At 52.7% G+C, this 21,848-nt stretch overlaps 9 protein-coding genes across 9 annotated transcripts; 6 read left to right on the forward strand and 3 right to left on the reverse strand.

Annotated features, from left to right (window-relative positions):
* Positions 1 to 39: 39 nt before the first annotated feature.
* On the reverse strand, positions 40 to 2,270 carry DSM5745_02859 (putative C2H2 zinc finger domain protein; the record flags this gene model as incomplete). Its single annotated transcript, XM_026744875.1, has 3 exons — positions 40 to 446; positions 518 to 1,898; positions 1,953 to 2,270. 3 exons carry the CDS (start codon positions 2,268 to 2,270, stop codon positions 40 to 42), a joined length of 2,106 nt encoding a protein of 701 aa, XP_026605741.1.
* A 3,476-nt stretch (positions 2,271 to 5,746) lies between these two features.
* On the reverse strand, positions 5,747 to 6,481 carry DSM5745_02860 (60S ribosomal protein eL21; the record flags this gene model as incomplete). Its single annotated transcript, XM_026744876.1, has 4 exons — positions 5,747 to 6,071; positions 6,200 to 6,247; positions 6,317 to 6,384; positions 6,446 to 6,481. The coding sequence occupies 4 exons, from the start codon at positions 6,479 to 6,481 to the stop codon at positions 5,747 to 5,749; spliced, it is 477 nt and encodes a 158-aa protein (XP_026605742.1).
* A 282-nt stretch (positions 6,482 to 6,763) lies between these two features.
* DSM5745_02861 (40S ribosomal protein uS4) lies at positions 6,764 to 7,628 on the forward strand (the record flags this gene model as incomplete). The annotated part of the gene is made up of 5 exons (XM_026744877.1): positions 6,764 to 6,777; positions 6,846 to 6,883; positions 6,955 to 6,973; positions 7,052 to 7,150; positions 7,217 to 7,628. 5 exons carry the CDS (start codon positions 6,764 to 6,766, stop codon positions 7,626 to 7,628), a joined length of 582 nt encoding a protein of 193 aa, XP_026605743.1.
* Positions 7,629 to 7,909: 281 nt separating this feature from the next.
* Positions 7,910 to 8,906, reverse strand: DSM5745_02862 (uncharacterized protein; the record flags this gene model as incomplete). The annotated part of the gene is made up of 3 exons (XM_026744878.1): positions 7,910 to 8,331; positions 8,416 to 8,635; positions 8,688 to 8,906. 3 exons carry the CDS (start codon positions 8,904 to 8,906, stop codon positions 7,910 to 7,912), a joined length of 861 nt encoding a protein of 286 aa, XP_026605744.1.
* Positions 8,907 to 9,246: 340 nt separating this feature from the next.
* On the forward strand, positions 9,247 to 10,479 carry DSM5745_02863 (uncharacterized protein; the record flags this gene model as incomplete). Its single annotated transcript, XM_026744879.1, has 2 exons — positions 9,247 to 9,380; positions 9,429 to 10,479. 2 exons carry the CDS (start codon positions 9,247 to 9,249, stop codon positions 10,477 to 10,479), a joined length of 1,185 nt encoding a protein of 394 aa, XP_026605745.1.
* A 412-nt stretch (positions 10,480 to 10,891) lies between these two features.
* DSM5745_02864 (uncharacterized protein) lies at positions 10,892 to 11,725 on the forward strand (the record flags this gene model as incomplete). The annotated part of the gene is made up of 5 exons (XM_026744880.1): positions 10,892 to 10,962; positions 11,063 to 11,216; positions 11,262 to 11,319; positions 11,385 to 11,681; positions 11,712 to 11,725. 5 exons carry the CDS (start codon positions 10,892 to 10,894, stop codon positions 11,723 to 11,725), a joined length of 594 nt encoding a protein of 197 aa, XP_026605746.1.
* A 683-nt stretch (positions 11,726 to 12,408) lies between these two features.
* On the forward strand, positions 12,409 to 13,622 carry DSM5745_02865 (uncharacterized protein; the record flags this gene model as incomplete). Its single annotated transcript, XM_026744881.1, has 4 exons — positions 12,409 to 12,869; positions 12,921 to 12,977; positions 13,028 to 13,189; positions 13,241 to 13,622. 4 exons carry the CDS (start codon positions 12,409 to 12,411, stop codon positions 13,620 to 13,622), a joined length of 1,062 nt encoding a protein of 353 aa, XP_026605747.1.
* Positions 13,623 to 15,733: 2,111 nt separating this feature from the next.
* On the forward strand, positions 15,734 to 17,435 carry aspE (septin; the record flags this gene model as incomplete). Its single annotated transcript, XM_026744882.1, has 2 exons — positions 15,734 to 16,248; positions 16,304 to 17,435. 2 exons carry the CDS (start codon positions 15,734 to 15,736, stop codon positions 17,433 to 17,435), a joined length of 1,647 nt encoding a protein of 548 aa, XP_026605748.1.
* A 1,567-nt stretch (positions 17,436 to 19,002) lies between these two features.
* Positions 19,003 to 21,598, forward strand: anxc4 (annexin ANXC4; the record flags this gene model as incomplete). Its single annotated transcript, XM_026744883.1, has 2 exons — positions 19,003 to 21,231; positions 21,287 to 21,598. 2 exons carry the CDS (start codon positions 19,003 to 19,005, stop codon positions 21,596 to 21,598), a joined length of 2,541 nt encoding a protein of 846 aa, XP_026605749.1.
* Positions 21,599 to 21,848: the final 250 nt, after the last annotated feature.

Raw genomic sequence — 21,848 nt, forward strand, 5'->3', positions numbered from 1 at the left:
ACCCGAGATCGAAAACCAGAAGAAACTTGCCGGAACAGTTCAGTTCAGTCTCGGCACCTCCAGGGAGCCGCTCGCCAGCATCACATAGACCTTGGGATTCGGGGGCATCCTCAAAAAGAACACCAGAACATGCACCAACCACGCCAGGACCTTGATTACATCCTCCTGCGGAGGATATGGGATGCCTAGCTCCCAACCGTCGCTCACTTCCGTGTTGTCGATTTCTAGAGGTGCTTTGGAAACTGCCGCGCGCAAAGCAAGTACTCCTGCAATTGCCTTGATGCGGACTCTCAAATGAGCTCGCTTCTTGGGCGAGGCCTGCCTTGTCGCTTCAAGATTCACTTCGGATGATCTGTGGCCCTTCTCCTTGGCCAAATAGAACAAACAATCCGCAGGGATCTTTGGCTGCTTCTCCAGTGCGAACTCGACTCTCTGATATAAAATCTCTGCATTCGATCGCAAGTTAGCACGGTGCTGGTTTGATAAAGGTTTCTATGTGATTGCAGAGGATACGTACCATGCATAGACGACACAATGACCTGCCCAAAGTGCCCAGGTCGTGGTATGACGAGGGTTTCGTGAACATAGGTCAGGAGAGAACCTTGTTTTTGGTTCTCGAAAACGCGAGTCTCAAAATATCTTAGCCGTTGGAGCTCTCGAGAGACTTCGTTGCTGACCGCAATCGACACCGCTTCCTTGCCAGAATTGGGCTTCTCCTTGGGGTCTTCCTCAGTCAGGTCGCCCTGAGTTTTCCCGGGAGAGGTTCCAAATCGGAGACACAGTTCTGCCTCGAAAGTTTCGAGATGCCGGGTGTCGCCATCAATCCACTTAGCGGAGGGAACAGAAGGAGAGTGTTGGGAATCCAAGCCTGTGACAGTCGACTTTGGCTGTGGGAACCCAGATCGAGCCTGTACTGTTGCGGCGCCCTCGAGACCCAATGATCGAAAGCTTTGATAGCTGCAAGGCGCTGCCTCGCAATAATTGTATGAGCCGGTACCTCCCCATGCGCTGGGACCACCAAATTGATTGCCACTATATTGATCATACTGGGGCGCATTCGGCAGGTTCCCATGATACCCTTTACCGAGAGGGGAGAAATACTGGTTTTCACCACCATGTCCGCCGCCATCCCCATCATCCCCGTTATTGTCATCGTCGTCGCCGTCGCCGTCGTCTCCATCCGATCCATTTCCCTGGTCCCAATCATCGGATATTGTACAGTGCCGACAAAGACAGTCGATGAAATCCTCCCACGTACTAATGGGATTATCACATTCAAGAACCGCACATCTTAGTGGTGGAGGAAGGTGCTGGGTGACATTTTCCATCTCCTCTCTGGTCAATCTTGGATGGTCGTGTTGCCGCATGTGTAACAAGTGTTTGTCTTTTCTCGAGAAGCATACTGACCCACCGCAGATAGGGCAGAAATAACGTTTGGTTGGATAGTGTTTAGACGTTATATGCCTTTTAAACGTACCCCGGTTCTTGCACTCCAATTTTCTGTTTGGCGGGCAGAGAATGCATCGAAACTGCTTGTCCTCATCATTCGCGTTTCGCTCGCCCCCTTGGTTTGGCGAAATCAATTTATCAACTAAAGACAACGCTTCTTGGAGGTGCTCCTGTACAGTACGCAGCTGCGTGTTGTTGGGCATGTCGCAGCCAATATATAAAATAGATCCAATCACCACCATGATCTGTATGAGGGCGTTCAGCAGGCCACGGGGCGACGCAACATTGGTTAGCGGCGGTACGGTGGGCGACGTAACAGGTCGACGTTGTGTCGTGATCCTTCCCTGGCCGTTGAGAAGAGACTGGTCCACGGGACTGTAGGGGGAATTGCCAGACTGCGGTTCGCCCATCGATGACTGGAAGGAACTTCCTCGGGATAGACCTGGGGCCTTATGTTGATGTCAGTGTCAATGTTCTGCAAACGCATTCAGGATTCGACGAACCTCGAGACCAGCAACTGCTGAATCAGGGCTGGGGTGCGCATGAAACGCCGTTGGGAGGTTCTGAGCCAAGTTGGGGTCAAGATATACCTGCGATGGCCCAGCCTGGAGGTATGGTGTCGACTGAGGTTCGAGATACTCGCGAGCCGACCCAGCGTGGGAGTTCGGGCTTGGGCCCGGACCGATAATTCGAGGGACGACCAAAATTTGCAGCATGAGATCAACCTGTTCATCATTGAATTCAAATTGTGGATCATTGAATTCAAATCGTGGATCATTGAAGTCATGCAGGCTCTCGTGTTGAAAATTTCCCTGGTCCATGATTGCACAGTCCAGAGGACTAGGCAAGGTTGGATAGCACGAAGGAAGGAGAGAAAAAGAAGAAAGGAAAGTAAAGGCAGGCACACGGCTGTAGAAAAAAGAGAAAGGCTATGAAAATGACGATAATGTGGGCAATGAGGGCGCAGCGTCTGGGAGGTCGATGATTTGATAGGGCAAGGCTGAATCTGTCCAGGTCGTCCAAGGTCTGGACAGAGGGTGGGTTATATACAAGGCTGGTCACATTCGCCAGTACACCAGGGTAATACTCAACGTGGTAAGTGAGAGAGTAGAAGGTTTCTGGAATGAAGTAAAACAAAAAAGAAAAAAAGAGGAAAAAAGGAAGCCGGGTGAGGGAAGGTAAATGTAGACTGATAGCCACAGGTGATACTTTGAGAGTGCCCGGGTTTGATGCGCAGCAGCTGGCCAACTCCTCCACCTAACAATAACTAATTTTATTAAGACTAAATGAGACAGAGAATAATGCCATCTAAGACAGGGCAAGACGCACTTTTCTTATATTGTATACTTGAATAAATTCAGGGCAACGGACACGCCGTGTCGATGCAGTAATGGCAGTGTAGTTAGTAAGACCAGCCAGTTATAATAAGGCTTAGAGCGTGCCACTACACAAAAACAATAAACAAATTAATAAAACATCCAATGCTCATACAATATCACAACAAAGGACTTTCTGCTGCAGCCCAGAAGGCACTAGCAGAGGCTCGAAGCTAGCTTCCCTTCAAAGTGAAGCTCTCAACGCCCTGGCTCTGGATTTGCTACTGCCAGTCTCCCACCCTTCCACACTACCCGCTGGCGTATTCCTTCTTGTCCCACTGGATTCGCCCTCTGTGCTTTTCAATGCTTTGATTCGTCTGGATGAATCTAAGCAACTGCTCTGCTTGCTTCTCTTTCCCCCAGGCGATAGCGCGGGCTCCTGGGGGTTCAGCAGAATCGCCACCATCAGGTATTCTGTGATCAGGCCGCGATACTCAACCTCTCTACCCAACAGCCTTCGGTCTTCAACGATTTGAAGTGTAACAGAACCCTTCTTACCCCGATCTCGAAGACTTTCGTTGGTGGAGAGGAGGTGGAGGACCCTTGCACAGCCACATCTGGCCTCCTGAGTCTGGAGGCAGCAACATGCCCCAGGCTACAGGTGAAGAGAATACCGGTCCTGGAATTTTATTATTTCACGGGTTAGTGACCAGATCTGTGATCCCCCGCCCGGACTCTCCAGACGACGATCAACGAACACCCCGGCCGCTGCCCGCTGTCAAACGTAACTTAACCTATTGCCACCATGAGCCGGAGTCGTCGCTCGGACGCTGAATCTCTAACGCTTGTCAAACATTTGCCTCCCCCTTAAGCCCTCGGTGTTTTGTTTTCATCCATGGCCGTTAGCCGCCTCCTACTCCGTACAGAGTACGCCGTACGGTATCATCATGTATGCAGGCGGATACCTAAAACTACGTCATGCCGATCGCTCTCCAACTGTGGGGTTCATTCTGACTTACTAGAAGCTCAACGGTGCTACAAACGGAGTAAACAAAAGCAATGCTTTCTTCCAATGGGTCGAAATCAATCCCAGGGACACCTAGTGCGGCTCTTACAATGCCGACATGATGCCACCCCTTTCCTACCATCCCAAGTTCCCAACAAGACCTTTGGAGTTGGGGCCAAGATTCATTTCTTGATCGCACGGTGCAACATGATCAGCTTTTTTTTCTATTTTCATACTCTGGTCTACCGGGCCTAGTTACCAGGAACCAGTCTGGTCCGAGAGCATCTAGGCCTTTTGTTGGGAAGTGGCAAGTTCGTCCCCCTACTGCGAGGTCCGTTATATTCTCGCTTGTTGGTTGAGGCTTGTAGGTCCTTAACATCCTACGTCAGATACTATCTGCGCCTACACTCTTTCTTTTTTCCGGCGTTTCATCAGGTTCTGGGCAACAGCCCCGAGCACATTCCAGGTCTGTCGCCTCCTCCGTCCTTCTGGCCTCGTATACCGGTGAGGAGACCGCGCGACCTAAGGGCACCCCTCTTGCAAGACGGCTGGACTGAGCAAAGGTACTCGCTGCCTCACTGATGTCAGGCGCATTTTAGCCATCCCCTACATTCAAGCCCATCAGCAATGGCGTCTGCCTTGGGCCTCGACTTTTATCGGGTTAGAGTCCCGTGCTACAGCAATAGTACGACCGCTTAACATCGGCCTGTGAGCTGGCAATTGAACTGGTCGAGACACGGATTTTTCTCGCGATCGGCGGGAGACAAGATCTGATGAGGCTCAAGTTGGCAAACAGCCGAGGTTGGTTTGATCTTGATGGAACTTGGAAGATGGGAGATGACTCAGGCTGCAGCCTGCCGCTCTCTTGCACTGCCTCCTGCATACCATAGTCTAGTACTTCGTAGACTCCGGAGTATCTCAGCCACCGTTTGTTGTCCCGCGTCGCGGCGTCATAGGTCCTATGCAAGCAGTAAAATATTACTCCCGGGAACTGTGAGAAGCCAACCTTGGAAGCTTCTTACATTAGTCGAAAAATCTTCCGGCATGAACCCAATCTAGCCGGTAAGATTTTGACGTTTCACACGAGGTACTTTATCTGTTGTTGGCTGCCTCAAACTTTACTATCGCCCATGTTGAGTTGTCTTCCCGAGTACGAGGAGATGAAACCACAACCCCGTAATCAAGACCTCGTGGACGAACTACTCCGTAGTCTGTGCTGGACCGTTCTTCGTAGTGGCAGTTGGTGGCCCGGGCAAGTGAATTGATATTGGGTTGCACTTCTACAAGGATGATCCCGGTTTCTCATTTTGCAGTTAGCAGGATTGAGAGCGAGCGAAAGCATTGGCGGGACATGTAAGCCTCTTCACGAGTAGGTCTATCACCTTATTGCTCGCTTCCAATTGTATTCGGCCGCAAGGGTACCCAATCGCGACTGCGCCTTGTATTATCTTGCTGGGAGGGGAGAGCTGAAGGGTCTGATCTCGAAAGGTGCCGGAGGATCTACGGATTCAGCCGAGATTGATACTTACGTATCAGTACACGTAGCGCAGGGGATTGAAGGGGCGCTGCGGATACCAGAGTCGGGGGTACTGGGGTGATATCAAGAGTGAGATATGTTGAAACTAGCGACGCAGCCGAGAATGAGGATCTATTCGTCCATGGACACAAGGTTTCTCCGCCTCGCTTTACGCGGTGCAGTCAAGCCAATGCTCCTTCAGCTCTGATCGTGAACCGGTCAAATTCTGGCATAGCCCGGCAAGTCCAACACAAGCCATCCAATCGAATCTTCTAACCATGGAAACCAGAATGCGTTTTGCTTTTTGAAGATCTTTTTCATTCAGGGGAATCTATGCACAGGATAGAGACGTGCCGGCTCGAGAACCCTCAATTTTCTCGTCACAAATGAACTCCACATTCGGAGGCGTAAAAACCCAGAAAACACCGAACAACCCGCAACCACCGTTCCGATAACCGTCTAGATGTGGGTGTCGTAAGGCAGAGGAGTGATGGTTTCGGGGGCGGAGCCCTCGACGGTGTGAGCCTCACGGGGCTGGACGGGCTGGCGCTTGAGGTGGAGGTGGATGCCCTGCTCCTTGGCCTGCTTCTTCTTCTCGGCGTTCTCCTTGACGCGCTTGATGAAGTCCTCGCGGGAGCGGGAGTGCTTGACGTGCTCGACGCGGACGTTGATGCGCTTCTCGAGGTAGCGGTTGCCGACGACCTTGTAGAGGAGGACACCGACGGAGGACTTGGTGACGTTGTAGACGACACCGGTCTTACCGTTGTAGACCTTGTAGGGCATACTATTTCAAAATCTCAGCATTATTCTTCTTGACCAATCTGCCTAAAACCCGGTCTTTCGAAAAGTCTTCTTCGTCGCGGTTGCAGGTTTTCGAACTGGGAAACGGAACGGATGGAAAATTTCACTGACCCCTTCTGAACGGCACCGTTGACCTTGATGTCGACAATGTCGCCAACCCTATTGTTCTCAAATCAGTCTCCGCTGCCTCGAATTTCGCGTTTTTCGCATCATAGGGATTCGTCGTACCGGTAGGTCTTCAGGTAGGTCGAGAGGTGGATCTGACCCTTCTCACGGAAGTTGCGAGAGAAGGCATACTGAAATGTGCATTAGCGGCCGTCGACTAACGCAGCGACAATCATTCTCGTCGTAACATACCCGGGTGCCGGAACGGAGACCGTGGGAGTGACCCATTTTGACGGTTTTTTGGCGTTGAGAGTTGAAACTTGTCGAAAACGAAGAAGTCCCTCGATCTGCCGCCTCTCTCTGGTGGTGTCGCTTTTCGGGATCCTTAGTGCGCCGTCCTCCGCCCTCAAGGGCTAGCCCTACGCACTAGGCCGCTTTCGCAGTCGACCCACTCTTTTCGCTCCACGGGCTCGGCTAGGTATCGATCAAAAAGACCTTCACCTTTGGACTTGGAGAAACCGTTCAGCTGAGTTATTCGACAACCCTTGCGACAGCGCGAAATCTGCAGTCATGGCCCCCGTCCCGTGAGTATATGCGGCATCAACAGATCATGTCGAAATGCGCATGATTCTAATTTTCGTCTTCAATGCAGGCGCGTCTACTCCAAGACCTACAAGGTCCCTCGTCGTCGTAAGTGAACCTTGGTCGAAATGAAGGATTGAGATATCGCAATTCACGGATCAAAAGCTAACAATGCGCAGCTTTCGAGTCGGCTCGTCTGTTAGTACTCTCCGGCCACTAATCAGAAGCGTGCTTCTGTTTATGTCGTGTTATAAGTTCCTAACCTGGTTATGCTAGTGACTCGGAACTGAAGATTGTCGGCGAGTACGGCCTGCGCAACAAGCGTGAGGTGTGGCGTGTCCAGCTTACCCTGTCCAAGATCCGTCGTGCTGCTCGGTATGTGAACTGGAAGACATGAAAGAGAAGGGAAGGACCCCGACTAATTACGCTCGTTCTGTCCAGTGAGCTCCTCACCCTCGACGAGAAGGACCCCAAGCGTCTGTTCGAAGGTAACGCCTTGATTCGCCGTCTTGTCCGTATCGGTGTGCTCGATGAGTCCCGCATGAAGCTCGATTACGTCCTTGCCCTCAAGGTCGAGGATTTCCTTGAGCGCCGTCTCCAGACCTGCGTCTACAAGCTCGGTCTCGCCAAGTCCATCCACCACGCCCGTGTCCTGATCAAGCAGCGCCACATCCGTGTCGGCAAGCAGATCGTCAACGTTCCCTCCTACATGGTCCGCCTCGACTCCCAGAAGCACATTGACTTCGCTCTCACCTCTCCCTTCGGTGGTGGCCGCCCCGGTCGTGTCCAGCGCAAGAAGGCTGCTGCCGCTGCTGGTGGTGGTGATGACGAGGGTGAGGAGGATGAGGAGTAAATTATCTAAAATAGGAGTATGGACAGGTTTCGTTACGGACAATATATCCACGGGGCTTCGATGTCACTGCAGCATCGCGTATAATGTTGTACGACCTTGCAATTCTACGAATCTAAAAAATGTTAAACTAGGTAGCCTACGGCTCAGCATCGAACCCACGTTGTTAGACTCTGCTTTTGTCGTATACTACTGTAGTGTAAAGCCTATTATCCTGTTAAAGGCGCCCTAACGCCAGAACGCCGCCCATACTTCGTAAATCATGAACCCTCCACATGCACCCGTTAACCTTCTACCCCGACCAGCTTCTTGAGTGCGTCTTCCGCACTCCTATACCATCTTCCTGCTTCTTCAAGACCGTCGCTTTCGCCTTCCTGTTTCTTCCTCTGAGCCTCTCGCGCTTGCATTATAGCCTCTGACTTGCGACGCTCCAGTATACTCAACTCTCGCTCCATGGTCTCGGCCTCACGGGTCTTGCGGGGTAGAGCATTTTGCGCCGCAGCGATTTGTCGGTTGAGTGCAGCGAGTTCAGCCTCGCGTTCCGCCAGGAGAGACAACGTCGCAGGGAGAGGTAAATTTTGAGACGACGATGTATCTGAATTCGCAATCTGCTTCGCCCGTAGCGCGGCGACAGTGGTTTCAAGGTTTTCGATCGATTCAGGGAGGGTAGCAAGTTCGGCCATCTGCAGCTGGACATCTTTGTAGCCTGAAAATGAACCCCGTCAGAAGCAGCTCCATACCCAGTCCGACTGATTCCGGCAAAAAGGAGTGAGTCTTGTTGTTCACTTACGCGTCGCCAGATTCCTTGCCATCTTATCCAATTCCTCTACCATCAGTCGCACTTCCTCTTTACGCGCCTTGAGCTCCGCCTTCACTTCTGCCAGCTGCGTTTCCAACTCGACATTCTCGTTATGACCGACAACCAGGGGAGGATCGCCAACAATCGCACGCAGGAAATTTTCTTTCGTTACTTGTTCAACGTACGAGAAGCGCAGCTTGGAGAATAATTCCTATGATCCGACGTTAGACCGCGGCGAGTTGCGATACGTCTTTTGTCCGTACCTTGTAGTGCGACAAGTCCGCCTCAAGAGATGCCGGTGACACTGATAGGCTGTCGACTGCAGAGACATCCGAATTGCGCTTCGATGGAGACTTATCAGTATCTGGGGAGAAAATCGGCTCGCTGATTCGGACGATGGACAGTTGCGTCTTCAGTTCACCGTGCTCTTGTTCGAGCAGCTGCAGCTGCTGGCGCGTTTGCGCGGCATTTGGTTCAGACATTTTGAGATGGAGGTACGGTCCTCTCAGAAACACGGAAGAAAGGGAATAGGTATGCAGTGGCCGCGAAAGTTGGCGCTTGATCGATAAACTCCACCCCGCGGCAGAATGTGGAGTAAACAAACGCCGCATTCAATCTTGGCATTGGTTGATCAGGGCGGTGAGCGAGCCATTGACTGTCGCCTTCACCAAAATCGTACTTGCCAACTTACGTGCTTGCTTCAATTAAATTTTGGACTATTGCATCTTATCTATCGTTACATAAAGCCGGGGTGATGTAGCTAGTGCTCTAACCCGGCATTGCCTTTCCTTATCCCGACATTATCCAGCAAGTTCTTCCATCATGCCTCCAGGTCTAGGGAAGACAATAGGCGACCCAGATAACGATGACTATGTCGCGCAAGTACTCGCAAAGGAGGCTCGCGATAGCTCCGTGAAGTATTCTGCTTTAGGGATGGAAGCATACATGCCCGCAAGGTGCGAATCACTCAGCTAGCATGGTTCAGACTCTAATAATTACCACAGGCCTACAAGCTCCGCTCCGAAGCCCAACACTCGGTTTCTTCGTCATATAATCAAGGAGACAGATAACCATAATGCGGCGTTGAAGAGAAAGGAGGAAAGGGAGGCCAGGGAGCGTATGCGAGAGCTACGAAACCAGACTGCATCTTCGGCGCAAGCAAGCGGCGGCGATCGCCGTCGCCGTTCACGTAGATCAGACGATCAGTATTCACGACGGGATAGAGGTAGGGAGGATCGGGAGGATAGACATCGCTCTGACCGGAGAAGGCGGAGGAGTCGTTCAACCTCGCTTGATAGGAAGCGCCCGCATACGTCTCGTCGCGAGCGTGAGGTGCGGGGCCGGGATGATGACCGACACAGGAGCTCAAGAAATAGTCGTCGACACCGATCTTATTCAAGGTCACGAAGTCGATCTCCTCGCAGGAAGGATTCGGATTCTTTTGACCGTCGCCGACGCCATCGAAGACGCTCTACATCCCGCTACCGCTCGCCAGGGTCGAGAGAAGACCGCAAGGATCGCGATTCGTCAGGACGTCATCAAAGATCTGCGGCAGGCTCTCTTGATAGAACATCTGGAAATGAGTCGGATCCTTTGGAAGAACTCGTCGGCCCGCTGCCCAAGGAAGAGGCGCCAATTCGTTCTCGTGGCCGAGGTGCATACAAACCCAACAACAGCAGCATTGACGCTCATTTCGCGCCTGATTACAACCCGTCTCTTGATGTACAGCCTGAAGATGATGAAGGGCAAACTAGCCGGTCTAGTCGCCGGCCCGTGGCAGGGCTTATGACTGGAGATGATGATTGGGAACTTGCCTTGGAAGCTCTACGAGATCGGGCACGCTGGAAACAAACGGGCGAGGATAGGCTACGAGAGGCAGGTTTTAATGATGACATTGTAGATCGCTGGAAAAGCAATACCACTCCGGCGGCCACAGGGAACGACGAAGGTTTGGTGGAGAATGTCAAGTGGTCTACCAAGGACGAAGGTCGCGAATGGGATCGGGGGAAGTTTGTGAATGATGACGGTCATATCAGTGTCAAGGCTTCTTGGTAGCACATTTTTGTCTTGTTATATTTATATCGGGCTTCGTTACCCATTTTCTACAGAACAGGGCCATTCCTTAGTAGTCGTGGTTACTCTGCAGCATAATATATCTTTGCCTCTATCATGCATTAGCCTCACTCATACAGACGGATTATGGAATCCCTAACCTTCTATGTCTAAAATAGCAGACTAAAATCCGTTTCAGAAGCTTCCAGTAGCATTACTGCACCTTGAATCCTTATAGATCTGGCGCTATCGTTAATTCCGCACTTTTGTCAGATAGCGGAACCAGGCGCTTGGCCCACTTGCCGTATACAAACAAGATATCTAATCAATCAGTATTATTCTCTGCCCTAAAAACCAAAGCAAATCCCTTTTTTTTTTGTCAATGAGAGAGGTATGTTCAGCATATACTGTTCAAATGACCGATCAATTCGCATACAAATATCCCTCTCCCCTAGAGGGCTACGAGAACCTCGAGCCTCTCCCCGAGTAAGTCCCTAGATGGCGTGATCGGATGAGGGCATGGTTAAATAATTACCCCTCACATTGGAAGTCCCATATTGTTGTTGAAATCTAACCCAACGGACAGTGAGAGAAACGAGGACGGAAAGTCGCTGAAGAACCCGCAACATGGGATCCTGAGCAAGGTTTACGAAGAGTTCCCTGATCCCCTCACCAAAGGTAGACGGGGAGGATTCGATATCCATATTTACCACTTCCAGGTTCATCCCGCTCAGCTTCATGTATAGGCACTTGACCTTCAGCCGTGACGCTGACGCATGCTACAGAACAATCCAGACCAAGTAGCCTACGCCAGGGCGCTATGGGAACGTATTAGACGGGAGTGTAAGTCCCTTATCCACGTCAAGACTCAAGTATCCCGGCTCAAGCTGACATACCTATGTGTAAAGTCCCCGAACTCCGCATTTACACCTTCTGGGACAAACCCGTTGGTCCGCACCCAGTGGCCATGTTCGAAGTGAACCTCTTCACGCCGGCGCAGTTTGGGGCTTTCGTGCCCTGGCTTGTTATACAGCGGGGGCCGCTGAGTGTACTCATTCATCCCAACACGGAGGAGCATGAAGATGAGCGCAACCATACGCAGCGCGCGGTGTGGATGGGGGATAGGATCCCCTTGGATTTGAGGCCGTTTAAGCTTATGATGGACCGGAGGGAGTCGAAGAAAGGGAAAGAGAAGGAGGGGAAAGGTGAGAACTTATAGATATGTTTGGTATCAGTGGTGTGTATGTGAATAGTCGGGCTCAGAATCTTGGATAGTGAAGTGCTTGAATGGAGGTGTAATGGCTGATTGGAGGGATGTATATATGTGATCAAGGCAGATGATGAACATGGAACAAACCTCCGTACATCATAACAACTCTTAAGAAAGCGCATAAGCTCCAGGGTTTTAGGGTGCATGATCCGCTCAGATGACGGGACTCGCCCGCAAGCGGCAAGCCTACTCCGTCCCCGGCCATAGCAACCTTAATCCCCATCCATCATGCTTATCGATCTTATGCATACCAATGCATACCACCGCACGCAAGGGCGCCAATAACCTTGGGAAGGCTGAGCAGGAGTCCCAAACAAGCTCCAATGCGCGTCATCACCCGCGCACGAGTCCGCCCACAGGGCATTTGTTGGTCGTCATCCGCTGCAACCCCCTCGATCCTCGAGGCTCCTTTTCCTAGCACACGGGGGTATATGAGTGGACGGACCAGGACCCGATGCATTGCGATCGGGGCTAGCTGGTCAGTGATCACCGGCAGCTGAGGCCTGAGTGTTGTGCAGGGTTTGAGGGCCAATGTAACGGACCCTGGTACCGGCTGGGATATATAAGTGTGTGGGTGCGGAGGGATTCCCCGCCGAGGACTAAATTGAGAGAACTCAGGTGCCGAACATGAGAGACTTGAGCTGATCGAGTCGCTGATACCTATGGATATTTACTTTTCTCGCTCTGTGGACGCCGTCCTGACTGCCGCGGCTGTCCCGGACTACGTACTGGAGTATGGTGAGTTTGCCTACTATGGAATTTACTTCCGGAGGGGAAAGGCAACTGACAAGTTAGCCCCCTTGGTATGGCTGCATAGCGAGGACCGATACAGGCCTTCCGGCATTGCTGAGCATCTGAACCATGTCGTGCCGCAATTGGACTACGAAACGATTGAGGGCGTCCCGGCACCACTTACCTTGGATAACCTGAGCCAGCTCAATGCGCTGGGTAACGAGAGCGTGTATCTGACTTCGCAAGAAGGCATCAATGCCGATCCGCAGCCTGAATGGTTTTATGGTGCAGATATCGATGCGAACGGCCAAGCCAGCGATGTTTCGTCGATCATCGTCGTGAATGACCGCGGAGATGGCGAGGTCGATGCGTTTTATTTTTATTTTTATTCGTAAGTCCTCCTCCGAAGCAGGGTGCCCAGCGCCGTTCTGACCGTGGGTAGATATAACCAGGGCAACACTGTTCTGGGCATGGAGTTCGGTGACCATGTTGGCGATTGGTGAGTAGCGACATTCGCGGCTGTACTCAATCTGACAGTGGCTGTTGCAGGGAGCATAACATGATCCGATTCCAGGACGGGGCGCCGCAGGTCATTTGGTACAGCCAGCACTCTGGCGGACAGGCGTTCACATATGAAGCGACAGAGAAGCAGGGAGTGCGACCGATAGCGTACTCCGGAAATGGCACTCATGCTGTATACTCCATTCCTGGGTGAGGCCTCATCGTAGCCTCCGTTTTCTTGAATTGTATTGACATGCCTAGTGGCCACGACCACACGATCCCTGGCCTTAACCTCCCGGCCGGGTTTCTTGTTGATCAAACGGACCGGGGCGTCCTGTGGGACCCTGCCGCGGGCGCCTATGCGTATAGCTATGTGCCAGCCACACAGACATTCGAGCCCTATGACCCCAGCTACCCAGTCAACTGGTTGGGCTTCAACGGCAGATGGGGAGATGATGCGCTCCAAGGAGGACCCGAACTATTCGGTCAGGCCAAATACGCTGGAGGGCCCAATGGCCCGAAGTTCAAGAATATTCAACGAGAGGACGTGTGCCCAAGCAGCCCATGTATTGTCCTCCCGTTCCTGATTTGGAGCGTCGAGTCAGCAGAGCCTGCCTCTGCGACGCAGACAGTTTCTGCGTGATATGGCCCATGAGAGGTCCTTCTTTTTTTGCCGCGCGAATCTGTGAGCCCGGTAAGGGTAGTTGCGGAGGGGTTTAGATCTTAGAATCGGTCGATCTTCTGTCTTTTGTATGTCGCATAATGTTGACTCGTTCATGTAATCGAGAATAGTAGCAAAGTAATCGGGTATCTTGCACAAATAATGTCCTTTTTGCGACAGTATCTCAAGATCGAGAGTCGGATGGTTTCTAGTGCGATTCTGACAGTCCGACGCCGAGTCAGGGGCCGCGTATAAGACGAACTGAACATCAAAACAAGAGCCTAAGACGGACAAAAGTTTCCTTTGTTAGCGTCAGCCAAAGAGACTCGCCCTTGAATCCGGTTCAGTCGGACAGTGCTGCTTGAATGATCGGAGCAGCCAATCAATCAGCCAATTTTCGGCGTTTCGTCGGGCAAGGTGGATAGCGCAAGGTCGTACGGCAATTTCACTTCAAGTCATGTCCGGCTGCCAATTTCCTGCAGCGAAATACCGCCCCGGGACAGGGTCATCATCGTCGAAATAAGTTGTTCTGGATGATTCAAAAGCACACAAGATGAGTTCTGCACATGCAGGCAGACGGAGAATTTATGTGCAGCAGAACTGCATCTGGGCGGCAGATTATTGGAAAGTTGACAGGCGGAGGAATGCCGACTCCGATCCCCACGTGCCCACTCCACGGTGTGAACTGTGAGTCTGTGAAGTGTTCGGCCCACGGCCGGATGATGCCGCAACGCCCAAACACAGAGGTCGGATCCTGAGACTCGAGAATCGAGGTGTCTAGCAGGTCGGTACTTCGAGTCAAAGCATCCAGATCCCGAAGACCGTTGGATAGGGCTGACCGGGTCCGATTCGAAAATTGATATCATCTTGTTGACTGCACGAACGTTGAGATGCGGATGGAGTTTGGCGATCGTCGGGCCCAATTTAAAAGGCTTGGGCCAGTCGCGCTGGGTCACAACCAACAAACCTCAATTAAACCGGTCAAATCCCGTAACTGGGTCTCTGGTGCTCAGGATCATGGTGAAACCGCAAAAGCAACCATCAGGAGATCCATTATTCCAGCTTGAGATTTGGCGCTGAGATGCGAGAAACCTTTTGAATTGCAAGGTCGTCCCAGGCCGAACCGAAACCCAGCCAAGCCAGTCGGAGTGGGGGGAGTCTAGACTTAGTTCCCTTGACGGTTTTGCCCCTGAATCCCTTCAGCTTGAGCTCGAGCTGTCTCTGTACGAAGGAACTTTTTGGCCAAGAGGCGTAGACTAGATTGCTAGAACAAAGTAGATGAGGGAAGTTTCTGCAGTTTGAGAAGCTCTTGCGACCCTTCAAATATCATCTTCACCCACGCCATCCCCTGTACGCCCGTCAGTTGGGCCGCAGCACCTCGTGCGCTGCTGTACAAGAGTTCATAACTCCAGACTCCAGAGCAGCAGTCCTGACTCCTCAGGCTCAGTGCTCACTGGCCGATCTTCATTCAGTCTGCCCGTCCAGTCCGCTTGTTTCCTTTCTCTTCCGTCCCTTCTTTCTCCCCTCCTTTCTCTCATATTGCATTCCTTCCTTTCCTTCTCTGTGTGGATTATTCTCACTTATATGCGCCGCATTGGCCGGACGCTGTGAGCAGGCAATTTCGTTTCTCTACCCCTGCAATTCAAGTTTGCGAAAAGGGTGAAAAGACCGCAATTCCCGTCGCCTGAATCCAAGTACAACGACGTCTCTTGCGCTCGTCAACCTTCGTCAAGAAGCAAAGGTTCAATTCGGCATTCGCTTGCTGGACTCGTGAAGTGTCGATATAGATAGCCTCTGCTTCCTTGGGATCGACTTCCAGGGTATATTTTCCGTCGCGGTCTCCATCTCGATAGTCACAACTAGGGACCCATCGCCTCGATTTCAGGACATAGAACCAGAAGTCAAGCCCGGATCGAATTTGAACCAGAGTTTTTTTGTGCCTGCAAAGCCGGTGAGTGCCTGATGTGACCTGTGATTTGTCGCAACTAGATATACCTCTCATTTGCGCAGCATCTTAATCTGAGACAATGTTCATTCGCAGGTCCCCACTCTGATTTGACAACCCCTCGTGTTACAGAGCCGAGTCCTTCCCGATGGCGGCTACTACTGCAAGCCGGGGCCAAGCGCCCATCGATGCTCCTCCTGCCCCGACTGAAAATGGTCACACCCAGATGAAGGATTCGCGCAGAACATCTTCCTCTCTGGGTTTCCTTCGCCGTTCCAAGTCAACAGAGCCAATCGGAGGAAAGTCCCGCAGCAAGAAGATGTCCAAAGCCCAGATGGAAGAGGAACTCCGGCGCCAGCGCGAGGCACGGCCCAAACAGCCTCCGCGTCTTCCTGACCTCTCGCCCCCACCGATCATTGAAACATTTGGCGGCGACGAAAACCGTGAGCCTGTTGCTGAAGTCAAGAGCCCTCTCTCACCTACTCAACCCCGTGAGTCTCGCAGCGCAATGAGTACTCCTGTGCCTCCCGACTATAACAATGACCCCTATGCGCGAACTGAGAGCATGACACACCGGGGCCGTTATAGCTATGCTAGCAGCTATGTCAGCACTGTCAACAACCCGCGCAGACTACGCCGCCGCAAGGACCCTACGCCGTACAAGTGAGTAAAGGTTGCATCCCGGATGCTGTCGAAAGCATGCTAACACCACATATAGTGTTCTTGTCATTGGGGCGCGCAACTCGGGCAAGACTTCGTTCCTTCATTTTCTCCGCAGGTCGTTGGCCCTGCCGCCGCATAAACACCCCTCGCGCTCGCCCGAAGAAGTGGAATATGATAGTCATAATCCCGCCAGCGAAGGATATACTTCCCACTACCTCGAGACCGAAATCGATGGCGAGCGTGTTGGTTTGACCCTATGGGACTCTCAGGGACTTGAGAAGAACGTCGTCGACATCCAGCTACGTGGTGTTACTGGTTTCCTAGAGAGTAAATTCGAAGAGACGTTGAACGAGGAGATGAAAGTCGTCCGTTCGCCAGGAGCCCGAGACACCCATATCCACTGTACTTTCTTGATTCTCGACCCGTCTCGACTGGATGAGAACATTGCGGCTGCGGAGAGGGCGGCTCAAGGAACGCCTCGTGCGTCTGATTCTAAGGTCCTAGGAGTGCTTGACGAGAATCTCGATCTTCAGGTGCTGCGAACTGTCATCGGCAAAACTACCGTCGTTCCGGTGATTAGCAAGGCCGATACCATCACTACCGCGCACATGGCATACCTCAGGAGGGCAGTATGGGACAGCCTGAAGAAGGCCAATGTTGACCCCCTTGAAGTCCTTACTCTTGAGGACTCGGAGGAATACACGTCTGAGGAAGATGAAGATGAGGACGAAGACGAGGAAGACATCGAGACCTCGAAAGCTGAAGGAGCCGCTACCGAAGCCAGAGACGGTGAGACAGAGCAGGAAGAGTCCGTGCCCAAGGTGATAGGATCCCCAACACAGCACAGTGAGGGCTCCCGCAAGGATTCCGTTTCTCAAGCGGCTACTCCCCTTCTTCCGTTCTCGATTCTATCGCCCGACAAGTACTCCTTGGCGGGCGATGGCCCCATCGGACGCAAGTTTCCTTGGGGATTCGCTGACCCGTACGACCCTGAGCACTGTGACTTCCTCAAGCTCAAGGACTCTGTGTTCAGCGACTGGCGATCGGAACTGCGTGAGGCTAGTCGTGTTATCTGGTATGAGCGCTGGAGAACTAGCCGCCTCAACCGCCACGATGCCATTGCTTCGCCGAAGCAAAAGTCGTTTGGCGGTAGAACAGGCCCTGATTTTGGACGTCGCCTACGGTAAGCAACGTCTGACACCACAGCCATTCGGCAATCTTTACTGCAAACCTCGACCTTTCACTTGATTCAATTATCCCCCTCTTCTCCGTTCCCCTTACTTCATGTGCGGTCTTGTCTTACTTCTGATCGCCTTGAGATGAACCGAGTCGATTTGTTGTTCATCGTCCCTGTTCGATCCAGCCTCCACGAATTCTGATAACGTCCGACTATAATGATACGCAGCGGTGCTCCAGGCGCTCAAATCGATAAAGCGGACTTGACTTGTTCGATGCGCGGCTCCAACGTATTGAGGTTCTGCATGCATAGCATAAGATACAAGCCTCGACACTTTGGGTTCGAACCCACAAGCTGTTGATCTGCACTATGGCCCGCTATCTAACTTGGATGCGCAGTTGCGAGATATGTCATATTTCACGTTTGCCCTTTTGTACTTTATTGGCCCCCTGCCTTTTTTATGTTCATTATACCACTTTCTGTTCTACTACTAGGATGTCACTGCAATATTCAAGTCCCTTTTACCCGTGCGTCTCCTTTTGTCTACTCCATGTCAATCAAAATTGGAAGCACTTGGCTTACCGTCGGTCAACTCCGTTCTCTCTTGCCTTGCTTCACCACATGTATTCTTGATTACATGCAGTCCAACTGTCGAGGAAATACCACAACCGCTTCTTTTCTAAGTCACAGCGTAATGCGTCGATATCATGACCCCCCGAAGCGCCCGGGCTCTTCCAGGTTATGAATCCTGCCACTGCAATCACCCGCTGATTTCAACGAGGAGTAGCCAATGGCGTGACACTTGGATACGGACTCGGGCTTGGAGGCAGCACTCGAATGGCCCGACAGTCTTGCTTGCAGGCCCCGGCTGATGCAATACGAGGACTAGCCTGGCCCCTTGTGTAGCCCATTCAGCTGAGTTTGCTGCTTGCCGTTACACATAACGCGCTAGAGCGTCACCAGTCACGGACCGTCCATACAAGCGATCGAGGCAGTGGAGCTAGTCTGCTCACCTGCAGTAGTAGGGCCTTGGGCGATGCATTGTAAGCTCCGGATGCGGCTCCAAATGGCTGAAGAGGGTGGCGACGATTGGAAATCGCACCGCGAAATCACTAGAATCGCAGACCGATTGCCGATGATGATTTATCTGCATCGGAAGCAGGTTTTGGTGGGAGGAGTTGCGGGCAGGAGATGTGTAATTGTGTAAGTGTGTTCAGCTGGGGGCGTTTTTTTGGTTCAGCCGCGCGATGGATCGAGATTGGATTCAGACAAAAGGTCGGTGATCGCGCTCGTCCCCTCATTTGGTTTCCAGTCTCGAGTCTAGACGCTCTTCCTGCCTGCTCTATTCTTCTTCTTCTTCCTTCTTGTTTTTTTTTCTCCCTTCCCTCCCATTTCTCTCTTGCTTGACCGCAGGGTTCGTGCGAATTTCGTTTGCCTGTAACCCCGCAGCTGTAGTACAAACGCACTGCACCAGCTTCTGCTGTCCGTCCTGGGCATCCTAGGTTGTTTGTGGAGAAGCTCTACTGCTCCAATATCGCCAGCTTTGTTAGGAATCTGTCTTGCTCGCCTACCGTTCCATGGACTCTCTCCAGGTCAACGACCCACGGTCGCGTGGGCGATCCAAGTCCCCCAGCGGCCGGACCCGTGATCGTTCCACGTCTCGCCAGCCATCTGTTGGCCCCGATCCCGCGAGAAAAAGCAATTTTCTATCCGCCGACCCCACGGACGAGAAGGCGAGCACGAGGTCCAGAAGTCGCGGCGCCAGCCCTCTACGCGGCTACCGCAAGACGTCCCGCTACGACTCCGATTCGGAGCACGAGCGTGATCGCCAGCGCGAGCGCGAACGCGAGGTCAGAGATTATACGCGCTCACGGACTGATCGAGACTATTACCTCTCCGATTCTGGGGATGGTCGTGATGCGACGAAACGGAGCAGCCAGCGGTATTCTCAGCCGCCGCCGCGGAGGTCTGCGCAGCTTGATACGTATTCGGATGAGGACATTTATTCGGACTCGGATGACGATTTGGCCTATGGCGATGTCCCTGGGAGTTTGGAACGTGGGTATTATGGACACAAGGGCAGTTCTAGTGCCTCGCGGCCCCTTGCGGAAAAGCCGCTCATGACGGGAGCGCTCAACCCTGGAACCAGCCCGAGGCATAGTCCCAGGCACAGCGCAGAGGCAGTGAGTGGCTATTCCAAGTATGCTTCTGGCCAGCCTGCGTACTCGGGACCGCCCTCTTCGCAGCCGCAAGCTACCTGGGCTGCTGTCCCAGATTGTGAGAAACCGGGCTATGTGCCACCGACAACAGGAGGGGAATCAATGCCTGGGGCGTTTCCGACTACGACGTCAGCACCACCTACGACGCAGTATGCAAGCCCGAGTACTGCACAGAATCCGTATACACAGTGGAATACGCAGCCCCCGATGTCTGGCGCACCATATGCTCCTCCCGTGAGCGCTGCGAGCCATCAACGCAGCGCATCCGGAGATCCCAACCTCTATGCGCAACCGGCTGCTTTCCAGTATGCGCAAATTGATCCCAATGTGCGGTATTCCGCCAAGCCCGCGACGGCAAGCACGTATTCGACACCTTCAAAGCCCGCTGTACAGACCAGCGAGGGTCAGTACGGCGGAGTCAGGTACACTACAGCTCCTCAGCACTCGACTACTGCTACAAGTGGACACCAGTTTGTCGAGATTGCACCGGGAAGTCGACACACGCGTCCGCATAGTCTCAGCGTTTCGACTGGCAACAGCTTAGGTGTTGGAGGCCCTGACCCTCACAACCCACCACCTGCCAGCCCGTTGCTTGAGGCGTACAAAGGGACCTACCAAAGCATATCTCCTATGCCGTCACCGATCCTCATAGCACCTAGAGACGAAGACATCTCCGACTTCGAGCCGCTGGACAACAGCACGGATAGCGAACGGCGAAGAAGGCGTAAGTCGAGGAAATCCAAAGACGAGGTAGGCCTAAAGGAGCCTACGGGCGATCGCTCCAAACGAGGGAGCAGCCGTATACGACATGGCCGCCACGATTCCAAAGACTCCAGGGGCGGCGGCCGCGACTCTCTCGCTATGATACCCTCTAGCAGCGACCGACGAAAGGAGGTATCATTCTACGACGCCACAGACGACGCCCTAGCACTCCGCGACGCGCTCTCCCACGCCCGAAACATCGACACAAAAACTTTAACCCAGATCCTCCCCCACCTAACAAATCACGAGATGCTCGACCTCCGAAAAGAATACAAGAAGCACGTCAAAATCCACGGCAAGGGCGTCAACCTCGCCAAGCACATCCGCGTCAAGCTGGGCAACAGCTCCTTCGGCAAAGTCTGCTACGCAACTGCCCTTGGCCGCTGGGAGTCCGAGGCCTTCTGGGCAAACTGCTACTACCAATCCGGCTCGTCCCGCCGCGAACTCCTCATCGAGTCCCTCTTCGGCCGCAGCAACGGCGAGATGCGCGAGATCAAGGAGTCTTTCAAGGACTCGCGGTACGTCGACAGCTTGGAGAAGTGCATGAAGGCCGAGCTGAAAGCCGATAAATTCCGCACGGCGGTTCTGCTTGCTCTCGAGGAGAGCAGGCAGAGCGAGCGCGATACCGTCGATGCGGAGCTCGTCCATCGCGACGTCCAGGCTCTCCATGCAGCTCTCGTTTCACGGAACGGTGGCGAGACGGCAATGATTTATATTATTGTGCGCCGGAGCGACTCGCATCTACGAGAGGTCCTCCGTGCCTACGAGAAGATCTACCAGCGGAACTTTGCGCGGGAGATGATTCAGAAGTCGCAGAATCTTGTTGTATGTTCTCTTCTTCAGTTCCTCTACTTTGTTCTCTGCTAACTCACTTCGATAGGGCGAAACCCTAGCGCATATTCTCAACGGAGCAATCAACCGGCCTATGCGCGACGCCTTGCTTCTACATCAGGCTCTTCGGGAGTCAAGGTCCGGTAGGGAGAGGTCGGAGTTGTTGATCTCTCGGCTCGTTCGTCTCCATTGGGAACCGAGGCATCTTGAAAATGTCAAGGTCGAGTATCGGCGCCGGTATGGAGAGCGCCTGGAGGAGGCTATTGCGGAGGAAATTCTACCGAGTAGTGGGGGAAGTGAGTGGGGGGAGTTCTGTATTCAGCTGGCGCAGAGCTCAAAGACGCATGCTGCGAAGGGTTGAATCTGAGCAATCTATAGATGTCGTTGGTTCGTATTGGAAATGATTGGGTGCTGCGATACACTTTTTTTCTGATCTTTGTTTTGGCTTAATTTCAGGGTATGGAGGCAACCTGCGTGACGAGTTATGAGATTTCGGACGGGCCATTTCTGGATATTTCTGCGATTTCCCAGAGTATGGATAAAACATGGGCGGAGAATACAAATCGGACGTTATTTGCTCTTTCTATCGCATCAGTGATACCTAAACGGAG

Source organism: Aspergillus mulundensis (assembly GCF_003369625.1).
Source record: "Aspergillus mulundensis strain DSM 5745 chromosome Unknown scaffold_2, whole genome shotgun sequence".
Lineage (NCBI taxonomy): Eukaryota > Fungi > Ascomycota > Eurotiomycetes > Eurotiales > Aspergillaceae > Aspergillus > Aspergillus mulundensis.